Source organism: Plectrocnemia conspersa, unplaced genomic scaffold (assembly GCF_051122295.1).
Source record: "Plectrocnemia conspersa isolate PC_06_02 unplaced genomic scaffold, ASM5112229v1 ptg000002l, whole genome shotgun sequence".
Classification (NCBI taxonomy): domain Eukaryota; kingdom Metazoa; phylum Arthropoda; class Insecta; order Trichoptera; family Polycentropodidae; genus Plectrocnemia; species Plectrocnemia conspersa.
The window spans coordinates 8427069-8450531 of record NW_028277166.1 but is presented as its reverse complement, the minus strand read 5'-3'; the positions used below and the strand labels follow the sequence as shown (position 1 = coordinate 8450531).

The 23463-nt window shown below is 29.8% G+C and overlaps 1 protein-coding gene across 1 annotated transcript; it reads right to left on the bottom strand.

Moving 5' to 3' along the window:
* Window positions 1-4389: 4389 nt before the first annotated feature.
* LOC148237534 (gamma-interferon-inducible lysosomal thiol reductase-like) lies at window positions 4390-5041 on the bottom strand. The gene has a single exon (XM_088181333.1). The coding sequence runs from the start codon at window positions 5039-5041 to the stop codon at window positions 4418-4420; it is 624 nt and encodes a 207-aa protein (XP_088037459.1). The 3' UTR covers window positions 4390-4417.
* Window positions 5042-23463: the final 18422 nt, after the last annotated feature.

Below are 23463 nucleotides of genomic sequence, written 5' to 3'. Positions count from 1 at the left end.
TTTACGTGATTTTATTTATCTAGATTTATTGAAGCTAACGAAAAATATTTTATTTAATTTTAGCTAATTGCTATCATAAAGTGATTTGCAAAACAAGTAACAAAGATGTTATCTTAATTTAAGAACAATCAGTTTTTATCAAAATATTTTGTCATAAAAATAAAAATCGAAATATCTTGAATTACATGATTTTTCCTAAATCCGCAAAAATGATTTATATGTATTATATTTAAATATAATTACACGCAATATATAAAAACTTTTAGGTTTAGTTTATTGTTATAGTCGATGTAATAATTTATTTGTGGTTACGAAATCCATAATCAATAATACAGAATAAAATAAAACTATTTTTGATTATTAAGTCATAGGAGAAGTGTAAAATTGAATAAAATAGTGTTAAATTAAATGCACAGGAGATATTATGACATATTTTTTATTTTATTTACAAGTTGATTACAAAGTTAAAAATATATAGTAAAATACATACTTCACAATATAGAACAAGTTACTGATATATAACTAAGTTTTAATAGTTTTAAACGATTCGACTATTTGGCATAAGAAATTTTCTGCCGGATTAATTTTTTTCGTTAATATCGTTGATCAATTTATTTGTCATTTATTTTTTTTATTTTAGTCGATGGGGTTTGTTTAATTTAAGACGTATATTACGCGACTGAATAAAAATATTTGCTTATTCTATTAAAGATTTATAATAATTAATATCATCGTCGATTGTTGTGTTTTGAAAATTAAGTTTTCCTAGATTTTCCTACTCTCGCAGATGTATATCGTAATGAATAATCGTTTATAATGTCATAATATACCGTCACTGATTTAAAGACTTATATTTTATTGACAAAAAATACTATTTCTAAATAAAATTACAGATATAATAAATTCTTAATAATAAAAAAAAAAACATTTTAATCTAATTTTAATGATATATATTGTACTTACATATTTGCAAGCAATCTATCATATATTATTTACAAAAATTAGATATTGAAATTAATTTGAAAAAAAATATATTATAGAATGTTGTGTATGTTTGATTTTTAAAGTCGCCAAACTTAATTGCTTCTGAACTTTTAAAGATTGTTAGCAAGAGTTGTAGAAAATAAACTTTAAAACAATTAATTGGATTATAAATAAAAATAGATAGTTAATTAAATTAAACATAAATGAATATACTACATATTCATATATATTTTTCCAGCTATATTCGTGCATCATCATTTACCGATGTATAATAATTAATTACTCTTTCCCGTTTCATTTTTCCCTTCACAATTATTGATCCTTCTAATTGATTAAATATGGCAATGTAATAATATCATGCATGAATGGAAATCTTAAGTAAATTTGGCAAACAAAGATACCTACACCACCATTCTCAAGGCGGTATTGTGAGCTCGAAAATTATTATAGAAGCTTAACTGGCTGTTTATGGCGCCGTTATGTTTGCGTTCGGTTAAATCGCTTTAAAAGAACACCACAACCGCTCGAATTTTCTCCGAAACTTTTAAGTGGATTTTCAATATTAATACACTTTTAATGTCTTTCAAATCTGTGGATGAATGGGCTACGGGTCTGAGAACTGAACAACGCCAGGTGACGTTTGACGAAGATATATTGTTTCGATATACGCTTTCATCACGGTGCGACCATTGTGTTCCACGTCCATAGGGGCTCGGAGATTTGCATTGAAGCTGGATTTAAAAGCTCCAGTTTTCCGGCACAATGCAGCCAGGAGATGCAGTGGTGCACCTGGCAGGAGAATTCCCCAACAAATGCGACGAGAATGCGATATCTCCGGAGATTTTGCGACAAGACCGACGAGCCACGTGAATAAGACGTTTACATGCTTGTGTAGCTGGGGGGGTCGTATTTTTAATCTAATGTATGTGTAAACATACTACGTTTAAGTCTTGAAAGCTTGCATAAGTTTAACGCTTCGATAGTTTACGAGCAGATTTATAAATTGTTTTGAATCTGAAAATATTTATATATATATATATATATATATATATATATATATATATATATATATATATATATATTTATTTATAAGTATAATGCATTAATAAACAGTAACTTGAAATAAATCTTAAAAAATAGATGAGCTTATCAAAAATTATCATACTTTTTTGTAATTACATATTAAAAAAAATTAGTAGAAAAATAGGTTTATTATCTAGATTAAGAAATATATTAAGTATAAATACAAAAAAATTAATTTACAATAGTATAATATTGCCCCATTTTAATTATTGTGCAACACTTTTAAATATGTTGAATAAATTAGATAAACAAATGTTGCAAAAATTACAAAATAGGGCAATGAGAGTAATCTTAAATAAAAATAGATTAACTAATTGTAAAAGTATGATTGATAGATTAGAATGGTTGAATGTTCAAGAAATATTGAGTATGAATGTTTTAGTATTTATATATAAGTTAGAAAATAATATGTTACCACACTATTTTAATAAGTATTTAATAAGAAATAAAGATGTACATAAATATAATACTAGAAATAGAGAAAATTTAAAAATAATTAAGTATAAGAAAACGAGTACGGCTAGGGGAATTATGTACGGAGGTTTTAATTTATATAATAGTCTTCCAAGAGAAATCCGAAACAGCAAAAATATAACGGGTTTTATAAATGGAATAAAAAAACACCTTCGTACATATAGAAATAAAATATTATAATATTAAGTCTTTATTATTGTATATTTTTTCTTTCTGTTATGTATTTTTTATATATTTTTATATATGTTTACTAAATTTGTTAGATGTAAAGATTAGCTATTAAGCTAAATAAATTAATAAAATAAATAAAATAATAAACAATAGTTGATTATAAAATAATACATATAGCATTACTAAAATTTATTAAAGTATTTAATAAAATAATGCCGTCTGTAATATTAACAATATGTAAATCAAACTGTAGTAGCTACTATAATTTATCTTTTAATTTTAAATTATCATGTGAGATAATTAATTATACATGTATTAATTATATGGATTGTTTTGAGCATTAGGGTTTTTATTTATATGCTTCTTATATAAATAAAAAATAATCTACATAATTAAATAAATATAAAAAAAATATATATAATCGTATAAATACAATAAATAAATATACTTAAAATTGTAATTAAAATACCATGAAGAATGATGAATAGTAGTAGCGACTGGGGACCCGACAAAGCTGCGCCGGACAATCCCGCGCCGGCTAAGCTGCCCGACATAGCCGCGCAAGACAATCCCGCGCAATACAACCCCGACATTGCCGCGACGATAAAGCCGCGCCGACATTGCCGCGCAAATCAAAATGATAAAATTGAATAAAATGAAAGAAATTGATTTTTTTAATTCTAATTATTTTGTTTTGTGGACAGCTCTATCACTAGTGATTCGCTTTTTAAACAATTAGTCATAGATTGGTTGATGCTGGACAGTTACAAAATATACCGAAATGAAAATAAATCAATACAATATCATTAAAAAAAGGCTAGGTTAGGTTAGGTTAGGTACGGCTCCCTTTTCCTATATATATTTGTAATTATTAATAAATAAAAACCATGTTATAAAATGAATTTTGTTTTGACTTTGCGCGGCTATGACGGCGCGGCTTAGTCGGCGCGGGATTGTCCTGCGCGGCTTTGTCGGGGTGCCGTAGCGATGTTTTTTTAATAGTAATTAAAATGGATTTTTTTAACATGGAGACTCCTTATGTATATAATTGTTAATATTTATATTAAATTTATTTGTGGCAAATAATTGATTTATTATTATTATTATTTGAGATTTTACTACTTGCATTTTGTTAATGTACTTAAGATATGGGAATTGTATTTTATCAATTTATTATAAATATATGTTACAGACTAAAAATGTATTTATATATTTTAAATGTATCAAAGTATTAAATTACTATTATTTATCAATATTTTTTTAAAATCTAAATCTATAAAATAATTCATTTATATGTTTATATATGTTTTGCTTTCTGTTTATTCTAATCGTTAAACTTCTTTTTAAAGATAGGTTTATCGATATACTTGATACATGGACGTGAGGTATTGCTTTTTAAAATGACAGAATTTGAGAATTTTTTTTTATATTTTAATAAAACGTATAATATTTAACCACGAATAAAATATAGTATTTTATGTATCTTTCAAATAACCTTTGTTTTATTTTGCCTCGATTTAATTTTATACAAAAGTGTCCTTGAAAACTCTATCCACAAGCTTTAAATCGATTTTCCGGTGTTCTGCTGTATCAATTGAATTTTTTATAAGTTAGTTATAAAGCAATTTATTAATAATTCTCTACTTATTTTTCTTCGTGAAACTCGGAATAAAACAGTTTTTACGTAAATGATTTTATTATTTTTTTATAAATACATTTTGGCGCAAGCTGGTGGATTTTCTTTTCGTAGCTTCTTACAAACGAATTTTTTGAAGTTAGATTTTGCTTCTAATTGCACTATCGTACTTTGAGAGTCGTTCATGACGATTATAGGAACGAACGGAATGTATACTTTTTCGCTTTTGGCTTCAGCTTCCCTCTCCAGTTGATCTCCCAGATCGGATTCGTAGCATTGCTTAGCACTATCTGTTGATACTTGCACGTTATTAGCACATTGATAATTTTCCTCGGTGGCGAATAAGTTTATCATTTCACAGTCCACATAATCTACTTGTTTGTCTTGATCTTCGCCTAGCAGATGGATGACGCACGATTGGATCTTGTTGGAAGTGCAGTCTGAGGGTCCAAATTGACAATTGGCCTGATCGTTAACATCCCTTGTTGCTTTGCCCCAATGCACAAACTCGATTTCTAGATATTCATTCAATTCTTGATAAGTTGGGTGAAGTTGTTCAATGATGAACCTTCTGGTAACAATACATCTGCTTGTGATATAGAATGAGAATTTTAGTTTGGTTGCCTTTGTATCTATGGGAGTACTGCTGGCGTAGAGTACGAAAAAAGCCAAAAATGTAAGTAAACGAAACATTTTGGAACGACTATGACGAAATTTAAAAAAACTGCTCCTTTTATATTAGTGTCAAAATATATTTGTATAATTATCTAATCGCATTAAATTGAAAATTTGATTAATGGGGCCAAAAAATATTTTATTGCTTATTGTACATTAGTATCTTTTATTATTATTTTGTGATAACAATATTGATGAATATGAGTTAAGTTGATATTAATTATAAACTATTTTAGTACTGATAATTATAATAAATTAATTAAATACGTACGAAATAACTCGTTAGATAACCAGATACCATTAAAATATATTTTCAGTTTTTTAAGAATAGAAGTAAGTAGAAAATAAAATTCTACAAAAAAGATTAATAGTGAATTGTAAATGTATCAAAATAATTTAACTATGAGCGTTCATAAAAAAATTGATGAAACGATAAATTTGTGCAAATTTATTAAACTTACGTTTAATATTTTCGAGTTGGGGGCTAACAGCTAATCACAAACTATATTTTTTTACAACTATTCTACTAATTAATTAGATAGTATTAATATTGTCATCATTAGAAATATAAGCAGCGAGCATTTAAGCAAAAGTATTTCATATTTAATTTTACATAAGAAAAAGCAAAACGAGAGGCGTTTAATTATAATCATTCAAAGTAATTATGATACCTTTTTTATTTTAAAATATATTTATAAATTAAAATACATTTATACAAGTTTAATTAAATTATATTAAAAAAATATCACAAGGAAAAAAATTCTGACTACGCTGAACTTGGAAAATTTAATGTTTGAAAATTACTTAACTTAACTGATGATCTTTCATGAAAAATCTACAGTTCATATCTTGGATTATACAGTTAAATTTATAATAAGTCTAACGAAAGAAAGAGAGAGAGAGAAAGTCCGAGTTGATTAAAAATTAATTCAACATAAATATTGGCCATAGCGAGTTTCCCCTCGGATCGTTTAAAATTTATAACTCTTTCGGATTTTGACGTTCGTTACAATATATATTAGATATAGGTATTATTTTATATAGTGAAAAATTTAAAGCCGGGTACGTGAAGGGGTTCGCCGATATCGGTTTTAAGTGAAAACTCTTCAACATGGCGGAAAATTGAAAATAGATTGCCAGCTTCCTTTTCGACTGATTCTAGCCCAAGGCGAAATTACTATTCTGCAAAGTGAAATTTCCGACGCTATATTTAAATAGGGAAATAAAATTTCAATGCTTTGATACATGGTTTAGAATTTTAGATTTAAGATAATACATAAAAACTAAATTGTTTAAAAAATTATTTTAATAAATATACTAATTATTATATAGTCTACCATTGAAATATACAATTTTGTTTTACACAAATTAAAAATATATTTTACTCTGTCTTAAAGTTTTAAAACAATTTTATTTTAATAACCAACCGTTGTTGTTATGAATAAAGTCGCTTACAAAATGTAACAGGTGATTGATAATCATTCACAAAGACGCATTATCTTGATAAAATTGAATGAAAATGAGCATAACAACTAAAACAATTACTATCAATCACAAGAATACATCACTTATCAATTGATGACATGTTTGCGATATATCAATCATAGGATTTGTGAACACTTGTTACGTTTAAGAGTTATGCAAACAACCGCTTGACATTCGTTGTATGACAGAAGCAATTATGTAAATAAAATATGTGTGTAATATACGTCACATGGAAAATCTGATATGATGTATTTATTACAAGTAAAGACAGATATCTAAGAAAAAATCTCAACCTTGCTTTGCCGTAATAAACTTTTCGTATATAAGCATTGCCGGACTAATATCAAGATTGCGTGAAATACTTGATCGGATTGTGTAATGTGGGAATGGGAAATAGCACGTAAAATGCAAACGTATGTGTAATATATCTCAAATATATTTACGTAAAATTCACGTATAATAAAATAAGCGTATAATATTTTTTTTGTATAATATAATATTATACAATATGTATGATAATCAAATTCTGTATGTTGATTGAAAAAGCAAACACGAATTTTGAAAATATACAATGTATTAATTTTCTATTAGTTTTTAAAGTCAGTTTAACTATCATATGCTTAAAATATTGTAAATAAAGTAATATTAATTAAATTATTAAATAATTTAATAGAAATCCTCTGCTTACATTTTTTTACTCGTTTATCAAATTGTTTTTTTTAGACTTTAGGAGAATTTAGATATTATGTTATTTTCTCTACTATTTTTTCAGGCAAATTTATTGTGTTTAAAGATTTTATATCATCGCATTTAATAAAAAAATGACAAGGTTCTTATTTAAAAAAAATCATACCACGGTTGCTCTGATGATTTAATTTAAGTATTCCCTAATTATTTGAGCGATCGTAGATAATTTGTAATCTATGGCGACCGATTATCGAAAAAGTATTTCACCTTTCCGGAGGTTTCTCGAGAGTCCAATCTGAGTTATCTGCTCTTTACGTTATTTATTAATGACATAAATAAGGCAGTTAAATATTTTTTTTATATATGCAGATAATTTAAAATTGTTTAAATGCATTCGATGCAGACTCCTTCCTACAGAGTGAGTTTCTATGGAGATGTACTTTAGCGTCAGAAAGTGCCATACTGTGTCATTCGATCCCGTTCGCCATCAAATTATTCTTACGATCTCGGTGGAAACATTTTGGCTAGAGTTTTCGCAGATACTGAAAGTTGTTATCGACAATCAAACTATTCTCGAGAAGCTACAGTTTTGGGTTCCGGAGCGTTTTCTAATGCTGTCTGGTCTCTCACAACTTTATGCATGGCATGCTTCAGCAAAAAATATTCACAATAAATTTACTTTCTTAATTTTCTTTGTAATATTGCCAATTTACCAACCAAGGTTGGACTTTCTTAGATTTTGATTTATAAAATGCTTTCAGCTCGTCCTACAGTTCAATAATCGAATCAATACGTATTTCACGGGCCACTTGCCCCTCGCTGGGCCCTCTGAATTGACTTAAACAATGGCGAAATAACACGAGAAGACTGGCAATGCGGAAAATTTGGCTACCCCAACCACAATACACATAGGTACATATATACATGAATACTACATATGTATATCCTTTCCGTCGTCGTTTTCTTTTTATTGTGGAAATGTGTACCCGCGGAATGGGCTTATTCGAAAGCACAATGCGAGACCTGACTCCCTTTTTACCCATACCCGAGAATCTGGAAGGTCTTTTCCGCGGGAATTTTCTTATTCTGCTACGACTCCTACAAGGGACGTTCGAAAAGTTCACTTTAACAGTAATGTATTGTATGGATGGTTTGGCTATCTAAGAATTATCTTACACTACGATTCTAAGCTGATTTGTATAATTTTTTTAAATTGTAATTACTTTTAGAAAACGCCATATATTAATTTCTTTAATTCCTTTTTTTACTATTTGTCAGTGATTTTTTTAAGAATATAATAATTTATTTGATAAGGATTTTCTGCTCGTGATTATAACAGCGTAATCATTAAGATATGTTGGATTTTATCTTAATTTAAAAAAAAATACTGAAAGAACTTGGTTTTACTATAAAATCGATTTTATGATTTTTATTTATTAACTTTTTTAGTAGAGCCTTAAGCTCTTGAACAGCTTTATTTAATTTTAATTTATCGGTTTTTGATCTGATTTGCTGCCACTGTTTTCAATTTTAAATATATAATCGACACTGTAGTAAAGTTTGTAAAAAATATGTATTATAACTACTCATAACTATTGCCCAAATTAATATGTTTATCAAGTTCGTTTAGAGTGTAGGAGATAAAACTATCTACACCTTTGCTGACTACATTAAAACAACCATTTCTAATTTCACGAAAAGGCAATTACAACCCGTTTTTTACAAAAGGCTTTATTACGACTAAGACAATACTCAATACTACAATTGCGTAATTTTCCAGACAATCTATTTATGGCTTGTGAGCACTAGTAAACTATCCTTTTGCGCATGAAAATATGATTGACAATGCGTCTAACCGGCGTAAAAACCGCTATTGTAATCTACCCCTTGCATTAACAATTTCCAAAGTTCACCTTGTAATTGCATTTCAAGGTGTAACAATATTTTATTTGTTAAATAATCAAACCATGCAATTGGATGACTAACATCCGAATATGTGCTTCGCCAGAGCTGTCTTGAATCAAAAGTATAAAAGATCTGACACTTTGTCAGACGATGTGATGGTATTCGAGGCAATACGAGGGAGATCTGGATCTACATGAAAATATATCACTTATTTACCAGCTTCTGCAACTCAGTCTATGAAATACAACTCGACGCTATTTATCTGTGGTGAATTGTATTTAATAACAATAAAATATTATTAATTTTTCTGGCGTATATTTTGGCTGTATATTTTGGCGAAAAGAAGCTGAATGCCTTGTGCAAAAGGAGCGTACTCAAGCGTTAGCGCCCTGGCCACGACAAGCAAGAACAATGGATGCGATTGTAACTCTCTCGGGAACTACTCTAAAGCTCGCAGCCAGGCATTTTATATGATTATAAAAAATATATCAAAATGGCATTTTATATATATTAAACAATTTCTTGAATGAAAAATAATAGGTACGAGGTAACTCTTTTTATGCTACAAATAAATATTAAAATTAGCCACCGTTGCAAATGTATTCTAAAATCATATTTTATGCGAAATATTTTAATTAGACATTAAAAAGTATTAAAGATATCTACTCATAATATTTATCTGATAATTAGTCGTGTTTTATTAGCTGCTCAGTGTTGCCATATTTTAGTAAATTTCCAGTCCAGGTCAAAAACAACAAAATCGCGCCATCGCGGTGAAAACGCTTATTAAGACTTTTTATAACAATAGTGAGAATCTAATAAACCACATCTAAACCAAATTTTGACCAATAGGAGAGCGCAAAAAACAATTATCTTTTCTCTGAAGCCAAAAATTCATGTCAAAAGCAATAAAATCGTACCGTCGCCGTCGCATTGGGAACGTTCGTTACCGAGCGTTTGCTTCTTCTTTAGGTATTTGATCTGAATTGTTAGACCAAATCCCAAATTTATTGCTACTAATTTACATTCGTTGAATATTTTTTCTCAAGTCAAATATTTTTTAAACGTTCGAAAAACAATAAAGTCAACAATAATTTGCAAACAAATTTTAGCACAAACTGAACCGCGTCAAAAAACTACTTTTTTAATAATAATATTTATTGTGGAGGTGCTTCTGGAGGCAATGTTCCGCTTCTTTTATTTATTGTATAATATGTAAAAATAGGGCTTATGGAGCTTGTAGATGTAACACTTCAGTATATAGGTACATTTAAAACAACTGTAGTTTAGTTCAGATTCATTATTTGAGATCGGGCTTACATATTTTTTTTAAATATATTTTTGCTATGATTTTTAGGCCCTTCAAGAAGAAAGCGCACCAGAAATTTGTCCTCTTTCCATCACGTCAAGCCTGCTCGAGCATTGACGGATTGTCGACACTACCCTTCCGAGCGTAATGTAGCTGCGGAACGTGGGCTTGATGCCTGAGGACAGAGCTTATGTCGTCATCCCTTAGCAACTCCAAAAAGTGCTTCATTGAGTAGACGCTATGCTGATATGGATTGTATTAAAAAGCTCCCATAAAAAGGCACTAGCATACACATACAGACAGTACCCGTAATTACTCTTATAAAGACCTTTAACTTATTTCCAACAACATTTTTAGGATTCTACCCTTTAAGTAAGGTTCATTAAAACACATTCAAGATTACCCAATGAGCAGTCAAATAAAATAAAATACAATATATAAATTATTATACATATTGCAATGTATAGTATCCTTGAATATAGCGTGTTTTTAGGGTTCGAACTTTTCGAACCGCCCTTCTAGCAGTACCACAGATTTTTCTGCGTAGGAAATGTTTCGCAATTTGGCCGGAAGCGCGTGTGCCCAGTGGTGGAGGCTGTGCACTGTGTGTCGTACGACAAATATATATTATCGGAGAGTGGTTCCGGGGCCGGATAATATGTCCTTATAAATAGAAAAATCTTCAGCCGAAACAAAGGGGCCGAACACGATTCGGCCATTTTTGCGAAACGGTGACGCCGGCGACGACGATTTATATATTGGAGGGCGCGGTGTAAGCGGTGTAAATTTTTGATGCGTCTGCAAAGCGGAAAATTGTCACAATAGGATTTTGGAAAATGATAAATGCTTGTATTGTATTCGCGGAATGCGCCGAGTTGCATACTTTCCATAACACTGAAAAGAATATTGAAAAATGTGGCACAATGCACAAAGAGAAACGGTGTTATTATACCTTAAAAAATAATATGCAACACTGATATAGATACAAATAATATAATTTTATTTTAACAACAACTTATTTGTTGTTGTTTTATACACATATAACAATCTTATAGCAAAATATATATTGAATTAAATACAGCTCTTACTACTCAGGTTATTCCAAACTTAGCAACTCAAAAAAGAGCTGTTGATAAAAATGCTAATTTAACGTGAACACCTTGACGAATTTACAAATGCACGTTTGTTTGCAAACACCAATTAGCACTCAAAGTGCGCTCTTAAAAACAAATATTGCAAATTTAAATATTTACACAACCGCTAATATCTAGTATATACGACCTAGCTTGATTTAAAATATTCATCACTATATTCATCCGTGAGATGAGACAAATATAGGAAAATCTAATCTGCAATGATTCATTGGAATTATATTTTTATAAGATTCACTAATCCTAATATTATAAACACGATTGATATTAAAAAAAAACAAGGTTCATATGGAATGTAAATTTAGATAACAATAATTTATTACACATGTTTTCTTATTACTGAGAAGCTTCAAAGTAACTGAAGTCGGTTAAGCGACGAGTAAAAACTTAATTACACTATTGATTGATTGTATAGTTAATAGCATTTCGAAACTACTATTTCTAAAAGACTTACATAATAGAGTAAATTTATTGCTAGCTATTTATTGTAAGTCAATGTATTACAACGACGTAAATACAACTAATTACACATAAGAAGTGAGACACCATACTGAAACCTGTCTATTAATTAATGACAACTATTTTATTAATTATTTATTTATTTATTTATTAAAATTATAACCATCGTGACCTGACAGGCAAACCTAATGCGTCACGATAGTCAAAAGTACTAATACATCATAATACATACAAATATAAACAAGACAAAACAACAGACACAAATCACCTCAACAGGTGTGCATTGTCCCATACGAATTGAACCAAAACTCCATAAGTGCAAGAGAAAATGTCAATATTACTATGGACAGAATTGAGCAGATAAATGGCCTTGGCCAGAGAAGAGTTGGCAAGTGCTCCAGTTCTATACTTAACAGGCAAGAAAAGTGGACGCGACCGAGAACTATATCCACCTTCAGGAGCCCACATTTGAAGCTGCTCGAGCACTGAAGGATTGTCTACGATGCCCTTGAGCAATTTCCAGAAGTGTTTTTTTACATAAACACTTCTGCGAGTCGACAAAGAAACGTATCTCAGGGCTCCCAAAATAAAAGCACTGGGAAACAAGAACGGATAATACCCGTATTCCTTCAAGTATAAATATCGAAGAAATTTACGTTGTACTTTTTCCAGCTTCAATTCATTACATTGATTCATTACGCCTGGGATCCAAATGATGGAGCTAGTTTCTAGTATGCTGCGGACTAGAGTATCATAAAGAGTGCGCAATACTAAAGTATTCCTGAAGTAACGCGCATTTCTCAAGATAAAACCGAGCATTTTTAAGGATTTGCTATGAGTCTCTGCAATGTGCTGGCTAAATTTCCAACGTTCTTCGAAAGTCACTCCTAAATCCTTAGTTGAAGAAAACCTTTCCAGAAAATATCCGCCTAGATGGTATGAATATTTTGCCGGCGTTAACGACCTTGAAAATGAAATTGTGTGACATTTCTTTACACTGAAAGGCAATTGGTTATAGCAAGCCCATTTCCATATAGAGTTGAGATCCTCCTGTAGGTCGAGGGAATCAGAAATCGAATGCATTTTCTTGTAAATTTTCAAGTCATCTGCATATAATAAAAAATCTGAATGCTCTATTGCTGTTTCTATGTCATTAATGAACAATAAAAACAACAATGGACCCAAATTGGATCCTTGAGGTACTCCAGTAGGGGTCTTATATCGTTCTGAAAAAGAGTTATTATACTTGACGAATTGATATCTATTGGTCAAATAATTTGAGAATAGATTTATGAGATCTTCAGAAAACCCAAAATTAGATAACTTTTTTACAAGTAAAGCATGGTTAACTTTATCAAATGCTTTTTCAAAGTCTGTGTATATGACGTCCACTTGTACACCAGAGTCCAATGATTTTGAAACATAGTTAGACAAAACCATTAGATTAGTGACAGTGGATCGAGATTTACGGAAACCATGTTGTTGGTCGAGAAGCATACACCTGCAATGATTAAAAATGTATTTATGCAAAACAATTTCAAATAATTTTGCAGGTGATGAGATCAAAGCTATTGGCCTGTAATTGTCAATCTGAGATTTGGGACCCTTTTTATGAATCGGAGTGACTTTTGAACATTTCCACAATTCTGGAAAACAAGAGGATCTCAAAATTAAATTAAATATAAATATTAGAGGCTGTAAAATACCAGACTTGCATCCTTTCAGAATGTAGTCTGGAATATGTATTAAAGCTTACAATCAATATGCACGACCTAGTTCGATTTTATTTTACTACGATATTTATCTGTGAGTATAGGAAAAATTGGACTTTATCTGTAATACTTTGACAGATTTATGAATATATAATAGTTACTCATTAAAAAAACTAGAGTAAATATTGGGTATTAGTCACTGAATTTTTCTGCTAGTATTATTAAATGTAATTCGAGCGTTTGTTTTAAAATATACAAAAAGATCTAAGCTTAAGCATATCTTTTTTATAATAAGGTGATAAAGTCAACGGTTATAATTAGTATTCATATATTTAGTATAGTCGATTAATTATACAGCGTAGTTATTTTTAAATATCAAGTTAAAATATATGGTAATATAATGAATTAAACTGTAACTGAGAATCTAAAAATATTGTTTGTTGATACATATATGTATATTATTTAGTAAGCCCCAGTTTAGTTATCTTAAAAATTGCAATGCATGTGATTCGTCATATTTTTATAGTAACAACACATATTGTACTAATTGTATAGAATTGTTAAATAATATTTTTTAAATCAGGCGAAGAAAAAAATCAATAAAGCACATATTAATATAAGTCACTAGGACGTGCGACACATTTTTTTTCGAGGGATAATTTTTTGTCCGGTTCGTTTTGACAGCGCCTCGATTGGTGAATAAAGAGGCTTTTTACGGTTTTTAACCCCCCGAATGGGGTACCAAAATCCCGGGGATGATTAATGAGGGGGTGTGTTTCTTCGCTGGATACAATGAATTATCACATGATACACGCCGCCGCCGAAAATCCCTTATCTGGTGAGGTAAAAAAAACGTGATTTTTCATTACGGATTTTTTTAAATCTCCTACCTCAACAGATAAGAGAATAAGATAAATTTTAAATTCATTAACCTTTCTTGCGATAATTTAGGTGAGGCGTAAAAATTTACCTCTGTTAAAGGAACGTCTCTTTATAAAAAAAAACGTGTAGCCGCCATTTATATTCAGGTCAGATCTCGGGCCATATTCTTATAGGATATCCATTTTCAGACATGATAAATAGTACATACTCTGCACAACTTTTATCGACACTGCGCCATCATTACAATCGTTCATAAAAAATAGTATTGGCGTAGAGGAAAAATGGCCGATTGAGAAGAGTATGTATTTCCACAAAAATAAAGTAGTGAAAATAGAAGATGGTCGTAAACTGCGAGAGTGGATCGGAATAGAAGGGGTTAGATGTAACACGTCAGAGATTTTACTTATTTATGTTATCACGAACATTTCAACTATGAAATGTAATACATATGCATCTTGCGATTTTGCTTCAATAGCATGAATTATATTGTAAACTTTATATATAAAAATAAATTGAATACGATCATAATATATTTATTAGCTTCAGAATAGTATGTGCTATAAAAGACTTATAAATACTTTTATATTATTAATATAAATACTTTTACAAACATGATTATAGTAATTTTCATGTTAACAATTTAATTAAAAAACTGTAGTTTAGAGTACAGAACACTAGAGAAAAATATTAGTGCTTAGAAAATATATAAAATAATATATATATCATTTGTATTTTGTATTATAGCTTTCAATTTGAGTTCAAAGACATTTTATTTTTAGAAGTACAATAAAAAAGTATATGTCACGTTACTTAAAAATTGTGTGGTAGTCTATTTATTTAGCAAAGTTTATATTGACAATAAAAATAACTGAAATTATCTAAAATTAAAGTAAATTAAGCGGAAGCGCATATTACATAAATCAGCAATTCATCAATATTTATGATCGAATCAATACTTTTTGATTTAAAAAGTTATTACAAATATATTACTTATTTCATGGTTTTGTATATTTTTTTAATATGAAAAACTAGTTATATAAATATACTATATAACATATGTATGAACTTTTACTTTTTACTAAATAAAGCTTATAAATTATTACAAATAAATAACAATCTACTAATAAATATTATACCAGCATAAATTAAAAAGTATTTCACGTGATATGGATTGCCGCTTATGCAAGAAATTACAGTTAAAGTTTAAAAATACTAGCACATTGATTTTTTAATTGTAAACATGTTTATGTATCACCTTGTACGTTTATCCCTTTTTTAAGTCCTTAAATCTGTAATAGCTATAATAACATATAAGTTAAAACACGTGTTTGTCGTTTACCTACGATGAAGTTTCAATCGCTAAATCCAGCTGAAGCGATAATCCGATGCTGTGCGGCAATATGATAAATACATCCATCTGTCTACCTACATAGAATGATGTAGGTATGTATAGCAAATAGAGGACGAAGGGGAAAACGAGAAAATGCTGCGAATGGACGGCTATGAATATTTCATTCTGCGGTCGTAATGTTTTAGGGGGTTATTGACGGCCAGAAATAAAATAAGTCTGAAATTAACCTCCCATTTTCACGAAGCAAAAAGACTGTGAAATTAATTCTGGGCAGGTTTTCCCTCTTTTAGTCGCTTGGTGAAAGAAATAGGTTCCTTAAACTGGGTCACTATCTTGAGCATATTAAAACATAATATACTGCTACGTATAATGTATACAAGCTTAATAACGAGTACTGACTCTGGATTACTTCTTATTATCTGCTTATGATTACTTAAATATTAAATTTAATAGATTTGATAAAGACGTATTTAGTGAATTTAAAATATGCATTGTACTCAATTTTTTTTTCTACTAGTCTAATTTAACAAGGACTAGATTTATTTGCGTAATATCTCAAAAAAAGTGTATCAATATAAACAATTAAAAACTAGGTTATTAAAGGAAAATATCCGTGCAAAAATTTAGAAAGAATATGAGATTTCACGCCATGTGTCGAAACGCTTTTCAAAATTGATGTATTCGATGGGAAGAGTGGCAACGCGACAACGGTTTACAATTCAACATTATATTTTATTCAATCCTTCGTTCCCGAGTGCTTTTAAAATATATATTATGTATCTTTAAAGATCATCTGTGTAATATTTTTCAATTGTTTGCTTCAAACCTGATATAAATAGATTGGTTATGTATCATAAACTTTCACAGTTATGTATTGATATATTTTGTTTACCAGCTTTTAATTTTTTTGTGATGGAGTTTGTTTTATACCGGTTCGTATATATAAATAAATTTTGATATAGTTTTTGGGTTTAACAAGATAAAAAATGTATTTGTGAAAGAAAAACTTTTTACATAATTAGAACATAAAAGTAATGTCTCCTCCCAAAAATTAAAAAAAGCTGTCACTGTCGTGAAGTACCGAAGCTAGCGAGAGTGCAAATACCGGACCCTAAACTTTTTGGGTTTTAAATATAAGTTTTGCTTCGTTTTGATTTTTTTCAATCTATTTTTGAATTTTATGGTTGAAATAAAACATTAATATTAAGGATTTTCAGTGATTGTCAAAATAATTCATTCTATAAAAAAATACATTTTCAATTCATTTGAAAACGTGTTTATAACAACAAAGCCATTTAATTTATATTATATTTAAAACCCTTATACACTAAACTTATTTTTTTTCGTCATAAATTTATTTTTTAGAACTAGATAAAATAAAATCAATGGCGTAGTTCGTTCTCAAGCGCGCCAAAACGGGGAATTTTCTTAACTGGCAAATTTCTTTACATATGACAACTTTTTTGTCATCTGTCAAGCACTCGCCGCGCGCGGTTCAGAGCAATTAAATAAACAGTGAAATATATTTTAATCACAGCATTTTTTTACAGTGTTAATTGAAGATGATTTAAAATGATGTAGCACTTGGAATTAAAGATAATATAAATAAAACTTTGAATTATGAGTGTGCCAGTAAGTGTTTGGTTATATAAATAATATATCACGGTTATTCTAACAAAATAACTATTGACTTTCTAGGATCAAATATTAAAAGACAAACAGCAGTGATTTGGCAATTAAAGGTATATATACCATAGTTAATTAAACATATTACAATGGTAGTAATAATGAATATCTCATATTAGTGAAAACAAGAAGTTATATTTTGCCCACTATATAGTATCGTTTACAGCTAATTTTCAGAAGCAATGATAAATATAATAAAATTTACGTATGGCAAACAATTAAATATTACATATTGCGACAATTTTGAAGAAGATGAAGAGATGCCAATCTAAGTTTTTAATCCTCTACACTCTACAGTAACTTTCGTCAATTTTGTTCAACAGTTGTCGTTTAAATTTTATTTATGGATTAATTAGTAGTAATAATGTGTTCTAAGTTTAACTGTTGATTAGTCATATTGTTTTTAATTATTTTTCAGAAGCAATTATGGAACAATTTAATGACCTATATGGCTACAATGTAGAATTGGTATATATAAACAAAGAGTGAATCTTCTAATGCTGAAGTCACTGTCAGCAAGTATTATCTATTTATAAAGAACATACTACACGAGTTTCATGTAATTGAATATTTTAAATTTGGCTATTCCGAAAGAGGAATGATAGCACAGAACAAAAACCATGACGTGTACTTATTTTTCCACATTGGAATTAAAAATATCCCATTCTTAGATATTTTGGTTATCGATTATTCCAGGTATGCAATCATTGTAAAATGTCGTCTATTAGATAACATCCAAGAAACTACACATATGTATATTGCGAGCCGTCGCTCGGAACGGAACGATCAAGGTGATTTTTTTTTGCTGCAATAATGGTCTTAATTTATTTTGCTGTAAACAAACTTATTCAGCTATATAACCGACTGCATCACAACCATTGTTACGTGATCGTCGAGAAAGATAGTAATCCCAAATATCAAAAGATGAAAAAATACATTTTAATAGCATTTATATTGTTTCGACATTAAGCTCAATTTTCATGCATACTAAGTAAATATTACATATTCACGTTTAAAATGTACCTGGTTCAGTCAAATCTAACGTATATGTGCATTAAATCGGAAGCAATGATAATTTTTATGTATTATAAAAAAAACTCACTTTTCGGGCTCGGAGTCTGTCGACGGGAATTCGAAATTTGAAGATTTCATTACGAAGATTGTTTATCTAGTTGAATCAATGTATTATTATAATCATTAAACACATTATGTATATATTTAATTTTTAAAGTTATAACATACCTAGTTAATTTCCAATCCGATTATTTATATTCAGTCAAATCGAACAACACACATGACGAATTAATAAAAACTATTGTCGCGTAGCAAAATTTTACTAATAAATAATAATTATTTAAAACGATTGTCACGCTACTGTTGGCCATCTTGTTTTATATTCGAATGCTTATTTTTCATTGGTCGACAACAAAAGAATACATTAGCGGAGGTTCGAAAATCATCGTACCAACTCTATTTTTATATTTATTAATTATAATTAAATATATTTCCTTTGTTTAGTGTTTATACAAAGCGATACGATTTAAAATGTAAAAGATTGAGCATATAATGTTTCATTTTAAAGCTTGCACGTCCGGAAGCGGAAGCGGAAGTGGCTTAGACAATTATTTATAAGATATTGATAAAAATATAACTTACATAAAAAATACACATTTATTGTTACATACATATGTACATACTTAAATTGTCTTTATATATTATATTTAAAGACAAAAATACATATATATATATATATGTACATATTTGTATATATATAAAATAAGTAAGCACTTAGGCCGGTTTCACACGTGCCGGGTGGATTTGCCCGGCACCGGGCCGGCGCCGTGTAGTGGGAATGGTGTTGTATGGGCTAGTACTATCATTTCAGACGTGCCGGACAAATCTACCCGGCGCCGGCTCGGCGCTGACTGCCGGGTTGTCGCCGGCCGCGCTCACTAAACTGTCCGGCGCCGGGTACCGAATTGAGTGTGGTGGGGGTAAAACTCAAACATGAACCGGGCCGTTGACAGTGATTGTGGTATCTTGTAATAAAATATAATATATATTCCTCGTGTTTAGGCAATAGCGGAAGAAATAGACCTCGAAATTTTAATTATATTAATGTAATCTCTTTTAATTATCTTAGTAGAATACATACAAAAATAAAAAAATAACGCGAAATGTGTGGAAGGACTTATGTGAAGCCGTTAATCCTAAATTACTGGCACCAGTTGACGGGGTATAGGTCGGGTTGGGAAGAAACCGGCCAGAAACCGACCAGAGACCGGCCACGTGTGAAAGCTTTGTAAACGGCGCCGGCCCGGTGCCGGGTGAATCCATCCGGCACGTGTGAAACCGGCCTTATAACTCACAATCAACAAACATTTTAAATCTTAACTAGAATTTTTTATCATATAAAATAATCAGTAAGATCGTCTTTGTTAACAATTGCCTATAAACGCAATCGAATGCAGATTTATCAACACTGTTGGACATTTTAAAAATATTGACACTATTAATTTTTTACAACTGATTTTAATTATAACTGACACATTAAATTGAAACAATGAAAATTTATTTTTCACAACTAACGAAAACCATGTGAATCTGCTGTAATGGTTATTACTTTTATTCAATAGGATAGGAAAAAAATATTTCTTATTGATTATATTTCACAGGGGTAATTTATATACGCGAGTTAAGTAAAAAATTAAAAAAAGTTCAATAAAGTGTCTTTTATAAATCAATAATGACCTAATTGCATTGCAATTTAAACCTTACCAAGTAATTTAAGAAATTAAATTTGTGCTATTACTAATTTATTTTATTTGCATTGTGCTATTAATAAGTAATTTAAGAAATAAAAATTCAATATTTCGATATCAGGTAGCGAACTTTTCGAAGGACCCACATCAAATAATAATAATACTTTTTTGTATATATTATCATATATATTACACACATTACATATGTACTACGGCAATTGAATACGTTACGTTTGCGTGATAGTAAATATGAATATAGCGTCTTCATTTAATGGCGCTATATATTACGATAATGTATATATTTTTTACTATTATATAATACTATATGGTGCAACATTAAAGTTTTGAAATATGAGTGTTATGTTTTATAAACGCTCGTCATGTCAACCTTATATTAGTTATTGAAAAAATAAAATTTAGTGCCTTCATCTGACACATTTTTTTCATTCGAGATATACATATTGGGATTAAACCATATCGTAAATATTTAAACGATAATAAGATAATCAGCGATTGACTAATTGGATTTTTTTGTCGTCATAACCCTCCCTCGAGATATTTTCATTAATTTATAGCTCCTTTAGCAATGTAAACTGCGACCCTTATCTCAGTTTTTTTCACCCTTTTATCACCGATAATATTCCATCTTGTCCCATTGTGACAACTCTCCGGGGGTTGTTTTGTTGACCCACGGAAGGGTAGTCCGAGCCGAGATCGCTATTATTATACGCAAGATTTTAGGCAAAGATATTGCATTAATTAGTGTCGTGCCATTGTCCCGTTTCACTTATCAAGATTAGGGTCACCCGAGAAAGCTGGACGATAAAAAAACGGTGCAAACGTCAACCTCTTCTCGAGCGAACCTATCTCTTTTTTTTATGACCGACTTCTGTTTTGGTCCCTTTATTACTTTGCCATGTGCTAAAATATACATAAAGATTTAAATAAAAATATTTTCAATGATTTATAAGTTATATCAAAATATGATTTTTTGCAGAAAATATTGAAGGCTTTTAAAGCTGTATTGAATGTTTCAGTGACTTCAAATTTCCACAAATTTTAAGCTTTTTTTTTAATGATTTCTGAGCTCAAAATTCTGAATTAAGGGCCAGTTTGAAAAAAAAAACGAAAATAATTTTACAAGTAAATATATAAATTTTAGCATTTTTGCTAGATTTTTGAGCTTAAAACTCTTATTTTTTTTTAACATAATCCCACGAGACGTCATAATGCATTTGGAACAGGTTTAATGTTTTTGATGCTTAAAAATCTCGCACATGCTCTCTGAATCTTTTAATTAAAATTTCATAAGAAAAATACCTTATTGATTTGCCCTTTACGAAGCATTAGAAAAATCTGTCTTTCTAGTCATGGTGGTCAGCTTTGAATTAAAAAATCAAATCAATTAAATAATTTTATATTATAGTTCATTGACTTTAAAACGCATATTAAACGATTTTTTTTGACAGTATAAGTTCATCAGTGACTATTGGTTTTCTAATATTATGTTCATTGTTAATAAAACTTTAACTTGATAGCATTTTGCCGCATTTATAATGTTTACAATGTCACAGTCATATTCTATTTTAAATTATTTTTTACAGAACCTTATGAACATATTAAACACTGTAAAGATATTGCTTAAAAATTGTCATGTTACACGTATCCTAGCGGAAATTATAGTCTATCCAACCATTTAAAAAAATCGTAAACAGCCTTTTAAATTAATTACAGATTAATATTTGTGTTATATATGGGCAAAAATATAACATGAACTCATTTTTAGTAATGGATGTTTATTTTTCACCACGTTCATCTAATATTTTTTAACAATAATAGCCAAGAAGTGTGTAACATGTTGTATACGCCATAGTTCATGAATAATATTTTTTCCCTTAATATTTTATAAGCAAATGTATGTGCTGGAGATAAGATTGCGTGATTTAATGTAGTATGGGAATGGTGAAGAAGGTACTCGGTGTATCTTGTTGGCTGAACTGGCGCGACTCTCAGGCGCCTCATAGGTGGCTTTAGGGGTAGATTTAGGGGTGGAACGGGGATGGTTGTGTGGATACGTTGACAAGGGGTGGCAGAGACTGCAGCTGATTGGGAAACTGTGCTGCGACCCGAGGATATAGGTATCGGCCCAAATCCAATAATAGATCATGAGCTGAATTACTAGGCCATTATCGATAGAAGGTATCGTTTCATGTGTTCAGTTATTTTTCATTGAAAATGAATAAAAGTAATGTATTGCCAATGTAAAATTTAGGTAAATGTCAAAGAAAAGTGCTGAATCATACAGCTATAAAATAAAAATATATAAACAAAACGGACCTCATTTTATGGCTGTCCCTTTCCACAGTACATGATTAGGTATAACGTTTTAATCCCAGACATTTTATGTTGGCCTTAATGGTTTCACTTGGTTTGTGCATATTAAGCTGACCATATTTTAGGATTTTTCTATTGCTTTTAAGAGATAATTGGTGATGTAATTATTCTTACAAATTATTTTTTTATAAATTATTATGTCTTGTTGATCAGATATAGATTTACTTATATTTTTAGTGGCAATATTGTGACCAGAAAATATCTTTTTTTATAATATAAGCCTGTATTGTTTTTAAGAAGGGCAGGTCAATCTAGATTTTTGGTTCAAGTAAACTAAATTTTCACGAGTGTTCACCCTTGATATCGAGGATCATCCTTTCCGTGTGTAATTTTGCCATTCTCACGACGCAAAGTCCTTTATATGTTTTTCCCTCGGTTGCGACCAGTAGAAGCCACTAAACATTAATTGTAAGTGATGCTGTATCACTGGTTAGACTCTCTGGTGTATAAATCTGCGTTTGCGAGAGACCCATCTAATACTACCTATAAATTTAGAAAAAAGTCATTGTTTATGGGTTGCACACGACGACGCAACCGAACGAGGGTAAGTATGCGATCTAACAACAATTTACACGTAAGTGTTGTGCAAATAAATCGAATAATATTATTATTTTCAGTTTTTCGAACAATTGTAGTATAAAATTTATTTTCTAAGTC